The sequence below is a fragment of the Nanorana parkeri genome, unplaced genomic scaffold (genome assembly GCF_000935625.1).
Source record: "Nanorana parkeri isolate BGI_ZX_2015 unplaced genomic scaffold, ASM93562v1 scaffold2083, whole genome shotgun sequence".
Taxonomy (NCBI): Eukaryota; Metazoa; Chordata; class Amphibia; order Anura; family Dicroglossidae; genus Nanorana; species Nanorana parkeri.
The window spans coordinates 204,092-215,900 of record NW_017308351.1 but is presented as its reverse complement, the minus strand read 5'-3'; the positions used below and the strand labels follow the sequence as shown (position 1 = coordinate 215,900).

At 41.4% G+C, this 11,809-nt stretch overlaps 1 protein-coding gene across 1 annotated transcript in view; it reads left to right on the top strand.

The window, feature by feature from the left end:
• The first annotated feature begins 87 nt into the window (after positions 1-87).
• Positions 88-11,809, top strand: part of SMC1B (structural maintenance of chromosomes 1B) — a 45,493-nt gene continuing 33,771 nt past the window's right edge. Inside the window, exons 1-6 of the mRNA XM_018572603.1 lie at positions 88-238; positions 2,575-2,763; positions 4,944-5,056; positions 5,142-5,341; positions 8,177-8,189; positions 8,525-8,763. Of these exons, the coding sequence (XP_018428105.1) occupies positions 88-238; positions 2,575-2,763; positions 4,944-5,056; positions 5,142-5,341; positions 8,177-8,189; positions 8,525-8,763 (905 nt within the window). The remainder of the gene's footprint in view (positions 239-2,574; positions 2,764-4,943; positions 5,057-5,141; positions 5,342-8,176; positions 8,190-8,524; positions 8,764-11,809) is intronic.

Below are 11,809 nucleotides of genomic sequence, written 5' to 3'. Positions count from 1 at the left end.
TCCTGGTTTCTGTGCTGCAGGGGGTGACATCTCAGTCCTTCCAACGAGATCACAGGGTACGCTGAGTATCTCAGATGTCATGAGATGATGCCCCAGCACAGTGCAGGATCATCTTCCCGCTTCAAAGTGGCCATATCAACACCTTTAACACAGGCATGGTCCACTGTTGTCACCATCAGGAAATGCCCCACAGCCATCTCTGGAGTGCAGGTAGACAGAAAATGGCTGCAGGTGATCAGTACTACTGAGATGTAACAAGGGATGAAAAGCAGTATTTTATTTGAATAAAAATATAAATTGTTAACTATATACTGAACTACAGCAATTGTATAATGTAATTCAGTTAGGATTGACATCCACTTTAATATTCTGCGGACTCTCCATTCATGTCCACATACATTTCCAATCTGCCTTTTGGGATTTTTTTTTTTGTTAACATAAATAACATTCTATTTTGCCAAAAAGAGCACGAGAACAGGTTGTAAATGTAATGATCTCTGTAGAAAAAATGTAAAGGAACATGAAAAGAAAACTGAAACATTGGAAGAAAACACTAATGGAATCTAAAAAAGAATGTAAATCGTATGTGTTTCCCCGGGATAATGCCGAGCAATGTGACTGAGTTCAGATTTCAGTTCACCCATACTCCCTAGTCCTCTAACCTAATCTAACCCCACCCAGGTGCTTACTTCTCCATGACAGCAGAGTCATCGTCCTCCTCCTATGATATTAACATCCATTGCCCTGAAATCTCTTGGATACTGGTCACTTTACAAACATTGCTAAAGGATAATTAAACCCTTGGGTGGGGGGTGGCGGTTTGCATATATCTACTGCTAGCAAGCAGTAGGTATATGCAAAAACATTTCCTGTCCGGAAATCTGAAAAATCCTGGGCGTCCGCAAAGGATCATGGGGCTGGCGCATATGCAGTACAGATCATGGGCCAGGAGAAGAGGAGTGACACAGGGTAAGTCTATGCAGGCAGCGTGCACCCGAACAGACTCTGTGGGACACAGTAAACAGCAGACAGTGCTGGGTAAGAGACCGGCACCAGCGCTGGAAGGACTGATGAAAACTACAGGAAAGAAGAAGATGATCGGATCAAGAGGCATCATTTAAGGTAAGTCCTTACACTAGCATGGGGCGGAATATCCTTTAATGTATTTTTTTTACAGTTTAAATTTGTTGTCATGTAGTACTACATTTTGGCCAAAAGATGGAGGTGAGGAGCATAGGAAATAAGTATTTCCCATGCTCCTCAGCTTCATCTAGTGTCCATAATATAATATTACATGGCAATACATTTGAGCTGGGAAAAAATATACATGAGTTTTAGGCATTATTCGCCAAAAACGAATATTGACAGATATTTGTAGGGCAAAGAACCCTGCCAGTTGATTATAAATAGACCCCGTAGTGTCTTTAGTGTTGGCTTATGGGCCTAGGTCAAGGGTATGGGAACTCGCTGTGCAGGCTCAACCAACATTGAATAAGACTTTGGGTTGGAGGAGACTTTTTTTCTGCTCTTTATTTGGTCATGTGACTGATCAGCCTCCATTTGCTGTAACTTTCAGCAGGGCTGGTTGGTGGGCACTTATAGTGCACATGTCATTGTGTGGAGGTGCCCTACTCCACTAGAACTAAAGCACTTTGCAGGAGATATGAAATTATGTGGTGACTATGATACCGCTGCTGACCTAAGGAATGCTGCAGAAAGGGAAATAAGGGCACGCTCAACAGGTAAGAAGTTGGGAATTTAGTTTAGGATAGAATAGGGAATGGCTAAATCCCTGTTAGATTTTTTTTTCTGCCATCTGCTTCCAATTGGGGAGTTTTCCTTTTATTTTCTGCCTAGTGGAAGTGAGGGAAATCCCTTTAAGACTTTTGACACTAGAAGTCGGGGTCCATAAGATTTCTCTTGTATTTCTGTTCTGGTGACAGCTGTTTTGGATTTTGTCTCACTTTCAGTCTCCATAGCAATTGTCTGCAGGACATAGAGAAGGCAAATCTCCCAATATCTCCTCAGACAGCAACAAAAAACCTAAAAGAGGTGTTAACCCTTCCCCACTCTATCTAATAATAAATAAAAAAAAATCAACTTTAGATCCTAATTACTGGCTGACTCGACAGAAATTTTAATTTAGTCCCCGGTCACACCTTTGCATTCCGTGAACGCGTGCAAAACATGCTCATTGACGCGCATTTACGGAACGCCTCAAAAACATGCAGTGCGCTTGTGGTGCCATTACTTGTTATTGGCAACCCAAATGTGCATTTTCCCCCCCTCATATTGACACATGTTAAATGCACACAAATGCGTGGTGACAAAACACGGTACGCCCGTAGCAGAATCTGTAACATGAGCTACTTTCCTGCATTTGTCACGCGTGCAGCACCTACTGAAATCAGAGGGGGGATGTACAGAGAAAAAAAAGTGCGCATTCACGGAACCCAAAGGTGTTTGCGGGGACCTCTTTACTGATGCATGTAGAATTCTGGTTTCTTGGGGACACATTTCCTATAAAGATATTATGGTCTCTTACGATTTGTTCTTTATACATATTTTTTTAAGGAAAATCAAATTTGATGGATGCGCTAAGTTTTGTGATGGGTGAGAAGACATCTAATTTAAGAGTGAAGAGTGTTCGAGAGCTTATTAGTGGAGCTAATGTAGGGCGACCGGTCTCCTCTACTGCCAGTGTGCAATTGGTTTATTGTGATGACAATGGGGAGGAAAAGACCTTTTCCAGGAGGATTGTAGGTATGAAAAGAAACATTATTACTGTAATACTTAATGTAGGAAATAATATTATCTGCTTTTTCTCCATGTGCTTCTAGGTGTGTTTGTGGAAAAGAAATGAAACGTTTGGTAATACAGCTATTCGATGAAAACCTTAATGGTTGCAAAATGTAATATAAAATGGAGTATGTCTTACAACCTGTTGTTTGTGTGTTTTTTCTTTTTTACATTTCTGTGTTGTGTGACCATTTACTTTCTTCTCTAGTTTCTTCTCATACTCTGAGCACATGAGAGTTAAATGTAGGAATACATTCTGACCCTCTTTGTCTTCAGGTTGCATTCAACATAGATTCTAACTCCACAATAGGGAGAGCAATGATGGTGCAGGCAGTTTTAGGGGAGCACAAAACAAGTACTTTCCTTTTGGCTTGATTTATATCTTTCAAGTTAGATGTGCTAAGGAACATGTGCTAAATGCCCAATTTACTGGCTAAAACTCATGCTCCAGTTGAGTGTATTATCGGGTGAACTGGCTGACAAACTAGCTTCTTGTGTCTTTTGGGAACTCCATTTGTGAGATACCTCCACCAGAATTCTACACTCTGAAATCTCCCAGCTTTTATAGAGTCAAATGATGGTGTCATGTGGGGCTGCAACCAACTAATCGATAATGAGAATAGTTGTCATTATCGATTAGTTGGTTGGATCCCCTAGCTCTCTCCTCCACACTGGGAGGAGGGCACAGCAAGCAGTGGGCGGGTGCAATAGCCAGCCTGCTATTGGCTATTGCAATTTGAAATGGCCAATTGCAGGCTGGCTATTGCACCAGCCCACTGCCTGCTGTATTTACATTCAGCTGCTATCTGTGGAATCTTGCCACCGGCAGCTGTCATTCCCTGACTGAAGCTATTCAAGTGCTTACAATACAATGATTAAAAAGATAAAAGGTGAGAAAAAAGTTATTTGCGGTTTCGGCCTGACAAATTCTGCTGCGGGAGGTGCGTTGCACTGCCATTCGTTTCTTACACACCTCCCACCCACAGTGTGATCGCCCGCACTGGAACGCATGTTACCGCAATACCATGCGTTTCACTGCAGTGCGATTGCAACAAATTGTGCATGCAGTTTTATTCTAAACTAAACTTTATGTTTATAGCACTGCATAGGTATATTTTATTTTAAATTAAGAATAGTAGCTTTTTTTTTATCTGATTAATCGAAAAATAATCGGCCAACTAATCGATTACGAAAATAATCATTAGTTGCAGCCCCAGTGTCATGTAAGGATTCGCCATTATGTAGAGTAGATAAAAAATTAGTGGCCCTTGCATAAAAAAAATATTTTTATAGATTTCTGACTACAAAGTTGTGATCTTGCAGTCTGATCACTGGGGTAGAGGAGAATGAGGAAATGCTTTCTCCTACCTGCAGCAGACTAATGTCATTGCCTCAGCCATGGCAAACTGTCCTGGAGCTCAAGAACTCCTTTTTACTTTTTTGAAAAATAAAAAAAGGAAAGCTGCCTAGGTCAAACAAAAAGCTGCCTAGGTCAAACAAATACTTTCTCTGCATAGGTCAAACAAATACTTTCTCTGCATAGGTCAAACAAATACTTTCTCTGCATAGGTCAAACAAATACTTTCTCTGCATAGGTCAAACAAATAATTTCTCTGCATAGGTCAAACAAATACTTTCTCTGCATAGGTCAAACAAATAATGTCGCTGTATAGGTAAAATAGATTGTTTCTTTACGTAGGTCAAACAAATACTTTCTCTGCATAGGTCAAACAAATATTGCCGTCATTCGCCAAAAATTGGTTGGTTATTAAGGCCAATGAACGATTTCTGAAATCGACATTTGACAATGCTTGAGGGGGGAAGTCTAGGTATAATCGAATGAGGGTTTGTGGCAGAAAGGAAACCTTTCGAATGAAAATCGTACAATGTATGCGCACCTTTAGGGCCAAAAATAAGTTGTTACTGAAACAGGTATCTGCATAATGGGGCTTGCAGGGAGCTATAACTGTATGCGCAGACACCTTCTGGTGTCCGATTTATAAGTCTTTATTTGTAAATGTAACCGTGTATGAGAGCTTTGCTCTAATGATTAAAGAAACAAGCTTTGGAAAGTAAGTAGCTTGCATATCCTAACCTCCACAATTGGTCTTTTTTGTGCTTTACATTTAACAAATCTTTGTCAGGAGGCTCCTCAGAATATCGACTCAATGATACACCAGTGGGACGGTCAGCCTATGTCCTGGAGCTTGAAAAAATTGGAATAATTTCAAAGGCCAGAAATTGCCTCATATTCCAGGTAATACGATGTATTCTACCCGATATTAAGTATCAAAGGTTGTTTATAGCTGCGGAGATTTGCTTCATCTGTTTTGTATCACCAGGGTGAGGTGGAATCAATTGCAGTGAAGAAACCTAAAGAAAGAACCCAACTTTTTGAAAAAATAAGCAACTCAGCAGAACTATCAGAAGAGTATGAGCGAAAGAAAAAAGTCATGTTACAAGCTGAGGAAGATGCACAGTTCTGTTATAATAAGAAGAAGAATGTGGCATTAGAAAGAAAGCATGCCAAGATAAAAACACTGTCCTCTTTCATCTCCCCCTTCATGTCCCCAGCGATCCCATGTCACCTTCGTTGATACTTCCAGCTCCCTGTCTCGGTCTCCCCCTTCGTGTACGCAGCACTCGGCATTCGGCGGCAGTTCTGTGTGATGAGGGGGCGGGATTACACCGCTCCCTCTCATTGGCTGCTGCCCGGCTGGATGATGCTTCACGCTGCGCCCGGAACAAGATGAGGGGAGCAGCGTGAAGCATGTAGGGCCCAGGACGGGAGGAAGAGGTCCCGGGACTGGTAATCAGCGGTCACCAGTGGCCCCTTCCTCCTGTCCTGGGCCCCCTCCAAGTGGCCGAACTCCAGGGCCCGGTCGCGACCTCTGCGACCCTGGTAGTTCCGCCACTGTCTACAGGCACGTAGAAATGCCTCTGTTAGCGATTGTATAGCTATAGATGGACAAAACTTTCCAAGAAGGGGGATGTGTGTGATCTACCCATTCGTGTGCATCAGGACCCTCTTGTATATTTCCTCCAGAGTGGGTCAATAAATGGATGTCATTATAATAGGAAACGTCCTATTTTCTTCTGAAATGAAGTGAAGAGCTAATGGAGACATTTTCATGTTGGCCTGTTTTCAATCCATTCATGGTCGTGTTTTCACAAGCAATGTTGGTATTGGCTAACTCGCCAACAGCCTTTGGCAGGATCCTCAGGATAGACAACTTGTGTAAGATAAGTGCTAGATAGAGTGCTAAACCATAGATAATGCTAAATGGGATTATTTGTCACAATGAAAGATTTTTAGGAAGAATAGTAACCAGTGTGTTTCTGGACTTATACGTAAGTCCCTCATAATCAAGGCTAAAATGTCTTGCCTTGTTAAAGTGACACTAAACTCAAGTTAAATCTTAAAAATGCAATCAAGTACCTTTTAACTATTAACAAAAATGTATCTTATTTGTGTATCACTCGGCTGTAGATCCTCAAATCATCTCTTGTTAGTCCCCTATGTGAAAGCAATAAAATTAAGCGAAAAAAAAGGTTTATAAAAAATGTAAAGTCACATATAAAAGCAAAAAAAATTTAAGTCCCCGGCCCCCACATACACATGCAAACATGCGTTGAGTGCGCCTACGTGCGGAAACTATGATTGCATCAATTGCGCCGCACATGTTACATATCGCCGCGAACGTCGCAGTGAGAGCAATAATTCTAGGGCCATCAATCACTGATAACACTAAACTGATGAGCGGTAAAAGCGTCGCCTATGGCCAATTTTGGGTATGGTAGTTTTTTTTGCGATTTCACTGTTGCTCACAATTTTAAAGCTTGACATGTTTGGTGTCTATTTACCCGACGTGATCCAGTCCTTTATATTTTACCACAAATTTGGGTAATAATAAATGTTTTATAACATAACGTAGGGAGAACAGTTTTTTATTTTATTTTTTTCCCGGTACTTTTTTCATTATATAGTAAAAAAATTAAAACCCCAGTGGTGATTAAATACCACCAAAAGAAAGCTCTATCTGTCCCCAAAAATGGTATAAAATTCATTTCAGTACAGTGTTGCATGACGGAATAAATGTCAGTCAAAATACCGCAGCGCTGAACACTGAAAAATGGCCTGGCCAGGAAGGGGGTATAAACACCCCGGTCAGCAAGTGGTTAAACTCCTGGGTTTAGTGTCACTTTAAATGTTAGCCCTAATGAAGAGGAATATCTGTATAACTCCCCAAACACATTGAGTGCTATTAAAAATATTTTATTGTGACAAAGAATCATATCTGGAGTGTTTAGTGCTTTCTCTTTTACTTTACACAATTTGTGTTTTATTAGGCATTGTCTGGCCATCATTGAAGTGGACCTATGGTTTTGGCACCATATTGTTTTGATGACTGGAGGAGGGGCAGGGTCTTTAGAGAATGGTGCTTGGTGGCTTCTGGTGTAGTTCTCTATGCCCAGAATACAGTCTGAGCCTATGATTTAAAAGGCTTGTTAGGGCACTGAAAATAATTCATTTCAAGATTGAAGGTGACTGGCTGCACTTTCAGTATTGTTAATTTAGCTTCAAATTAGACCTTGAAAGGTTCATTTAAAGCTAAATCCAGACACCTAATATTGCCCTTTTCTTGTCATCTGCATTTGTCATAGATCTGAGCAGGGCTACATGTTCTTTCAGAGGTATATTATTATTATTATACGGGATTTTTATAGTGCCAACAGTTTGCACAGCCCTTTTACAAAAATTAGCAGCGTAGGAGGGGACAGGCAGGAGGGAGAGCTGCCACAGCCGGCTGGTTCTGAGGATCGGGTGAGCATATCTTTGTTGTTTTCCTCCCTAGACAAAAACGAGTACTTAACCCTTGCAGTGTGGGGGTAGCCCCATTGCAAGAGTTAATAAAAAATGATCCCGGAGTTCTTAAGGCTCCATATCTGGGTTTTATAAGTATAGTGATTGAAGAATTTCCTTTATTGACTGCCCATGGTACTTCTGATAAGGTAGGCTCAACCTGGGAAGCGTTATCAGCCTGGCAATGGGAAAAAGCAGTGCCATTTGATTTCCCAGTAGTAGGCCTCATGTCCCCATCATCCCATTTTATCTGCATCAGTGATGTATGGGCAGAATCCCCTTTTGCATGTTCTGAGCACTTAGTGGAATGTATACCTACATGTTAGCCTGCACCCTACTTTGCAGGAATGTGGGTAAAATGCACCAGTTTAGCTGTACCAGCTTAACTACAGGTAGTGTGGGAGCCAGCGCCATTTTGGGCCGCATGGTCCTTGGCTGTAGCATCTCCTTTGGGTTTTTTCTTTTCGTCATCCATGCCGACTGTAGGGAAAGGAAGTCACAAGCAGGCAGGAGGGAAAGATCCAATGTGTGAGTGAGCCCAAGGTTGAGTCTGTAGCAGCAGACTGTAATTTAGGATAGACAGCATGAACTTGGCAGCGAGTGCCTGGCTACATAGTCAGCCAGCCACATCCCCCCCCCACCCCTCCCCAATATAACCATAAGATCAGATAGCTGAAGCTTTAAATGGGTTTCGCCATTGTTAGATGGGGTCTTTTTCAAATGTTTGCATTCCAATTGGTACAGAAAGGTGTCCAGGAAAACTTAAAGACCCAACAGGGATAAAAAATGGCACCGTTGCTCTCTCTTTTTATCTCACCCTCCTCCGTATAGATATATATATTTTTCTTTTTGAAAATGTAGGCTGATCGTTATAAAAGGCTTCGCCAGGAACTTCTTAAAAGTAAAATGCAACTCCAGCTTTTTCAACTTTTTTACAACGAAAATAAATTGGAGAATTTATTAGGAGACTTAAATGAAAAACATGTGGAAACCAACAGTCGCAAAGACCAACTTGCTGACACTGAATCTGAACTGAAAGCTGCAAAGCAAGGGCTTGGAAGGCTGAACAGAGAGCAGCAGCAGATTGAAAAAGAAATAAAGTAAGATGTTCTTCAATGGACTATTGAAATCATACTGAGGGTAATTTATCACAACAATTGCGAGTGTTTGAACTTGCACGGAATAGATTTGACGCACTTTGCACTGGATTTATGATGCTAGTGTAATGTTGTTCATAAATTAGGTTAAATAGACTCCAGGAAAAAAAGACTCCTAACTTCAGGCAAAAAGCTGAGCTGTCGCTTCTTGAAGAAGTGGTCATGGGGACTTCTTAAGTTGCGATTATTTTGTTAGGTGATGCTCCAGTTTCAGACAGCCGCATAACAAGGGCAGATCAAAACAGGTGCAAAACACGTGCAGTTGGAAAAGTAGTGCAAGCTCAGGTCAAAACAGGAGCACATGTTTTTATCTAAGATGCTAAAACTGTTGCAATTGCTTTGATAAATTCCCCCCATTTTGTTTTAGTAACCTGTCATAAAAACTGCTTTATAAATATAATGTATCTTAAAGAGCAGATCTCACAAGGTGCCTGCAAAGCATCTCCAGTTTGCTGCGAACCTAGGCTCCCTCAGGATACAAACTTCAACTTGAACTCCAATGGAGAGTTTTTGTGTATCTCCGTGTAACACAACTGTCTTTTGGCCACAGAGGCGGGTATTAGATTGTCATTTGTGGGTCTATATGATTATGCTTTTATGCAATTACAAGTTGTATGAACTGGTTGTTTGAGCTGCACACCTTGTAGTGTGGACCATGCTAGTATAATGATCATCCTGCAGCGGTCTACCTCTTGTAGTCCTCCTAAAGCTCCTGTCTTGGCCAGCGCTATCAGTTGTCAGATAATCGGCTTTGTGGTGTTGTCATGCTGCAGTTGCACATATGGATGCTGAAGTGCCGGATTTAAAGGTCTGTCCCTGACCTGTTTTCCTGTTTATGCCTTTCTGACTAGTATTTAACTTGACTAGTTATCTGCTTCAGTTGCTTGTGGTGATGATTTGGACTGTTTTCATTTTCTACTTTCTGCTTTCTGTCTGCCCTTACCTGCTTGTTCTTTGATTTCACCTCTCTGCTGGGCAGTCCCAAGTGTTGCATTCCAGTGTCAATTTGCAGTGCAACATCACCATCCGAGAAGAGCAGACTGTACCAGAGCCTGATGAGATCCCTTTGCCACCTATTGGTGACACAAAAGATTAATTTCTATTCATGACAATTACACAGACAGATGGTGCTGGTATTCATCAAATCCATAAAACAATTGTCAGTAGCAGAAAATAATGTGAAAGTTATTTTATATTTTCATCAGAATCAGGAAAGCCATCAGCAAAGAAGTGCATGTGTTATAGGGCCACACAGGGTACTTTTATCAAGGTTCAGATGGGTAATGGCACCAGGAAGAGTAACCAGCAATCTATTACTGATCTTATTGTCAACAGTGTCAGCTAATGAGAAGTTATCTGACCTGCATCATATTTCTTTTATCAATATTGCATGCAAGTTTCAAGGAATCCCATCGCAAACATGGGCAAAACAAATTGACAACATAATAAAAAAAATGCCCTTCAATGAAAACTTCTTGTCAAAACTTTCAATATATACAGAGATGAAGCCTGCTGAAGTTATATGCAAATAACTTATTTTCCTGTAAAAGACTTTCCAGGTTCTCTTGAGATCTCGGTGAGATCAGCTATCAAAGTGCTAATATAAGAAGTGAGGCAAAGCTTATACTTTACAGAAGTCAAATGTGCATATAAATTCTGCTGTCTTTATTTTTGGATCTCTTTGAAATTGCCAAGGTTTATGCTTAGGTTTTCTTTAAAGAACATAGAAGGAACATACCACCACTAGTAATAAGGATGGGATTCTCCTGATCCCACCTTTGTCACATAGAGGGTCAAGGAATTACCATGCTTACACAGTAAGTACATCATATAGGTGCACACAACTACCCTCATATGGTATGAAGAATTAATTGGGTTTTCCCATCGGCAAAGCAACAGTCACACATTCACCTCAAGTAAATCAAGCAGCAGTGCTTTGCTGACTATAATGTTTATTGTAATTTGAATAAATAAATATCACCTTCACATTATTCTTGGTCTGCTGGAAACAGTTATTGGTTGTAGAAACAGTAAGCCTTCTTCCAAACAAGACACCAAATGGCAACTGTTCATAAAAAGCTTTCTTTCTTGTCCATTCAGGGACACAGCAAGTCTTAAACTTTGGATTATGATGCCACCTATAGGAAACAAAAACTGCAGGCCAGCCTAAGTTATAACCCCTCCCACTATCAGCATGGCTCAGTGTTTTGTTAGTCTCCTAGGGGGATGGGTATTTTTTCTTTAGTCTGTAGACAAACTTTGTTTTTCTAGCAATATTTTGCTCTTTTACAATTTTTTCTTTAGCCAAGACCCTTCTTCACCGTTGGAGGTTTCCCCTCTGATTAGCTGCTATCTCATATATAATTCTTAGCTGTTGGACTTTACCGCATCCTAACCTTGCTGGATTGGATGTTTTGGGACTAGACTGGAAGTGACTTTCTGCACTTGGTTCTGCGTGGAGCTTGTTCCAGACTCTGTATTGAGTTCTGGTTAGGTTAGCTGTGGAGTGCTGTCCAGGTCCAGATTCGCTGGCATTGCCTTTTGTGTTTTGTTGTCTAGCAAGTGCATAGGCTGGTCAAGTTGAGCAGTGGGAGCTCCCTCGTTTTCATTTGGTCGCTGACAGTATTCCCCTTTTTCTGCTGGCTTTTCCATTGATGGGGTTAACCACATGGGACTGCTAATGTCATCTGCTGGGTGGAGTGTCGCTTGAGCCTGCTGTGTGCTCTCTTTCCTGCCATACAGCTCTGAGGAAGCATCTCCATACTGCTGCTCCTGTTGCTTAGAGCGACATGAACCTTTAATTCCTACTGCCCAACTTTGGTCAGCCCCTGCCATCCTACCCTCCAGTAACTTAACATCACCTGCTACCAGCTGTCTGGGTTTTGTGAGTACTTGAGGCCTTGCCTCTTACCCTGAGCCTTTTGTTCTGTATCTACTTTGTGGCTTAAACATGTTGGATTCTAGACATGGGGGGGGGGGGGGGAGGGGG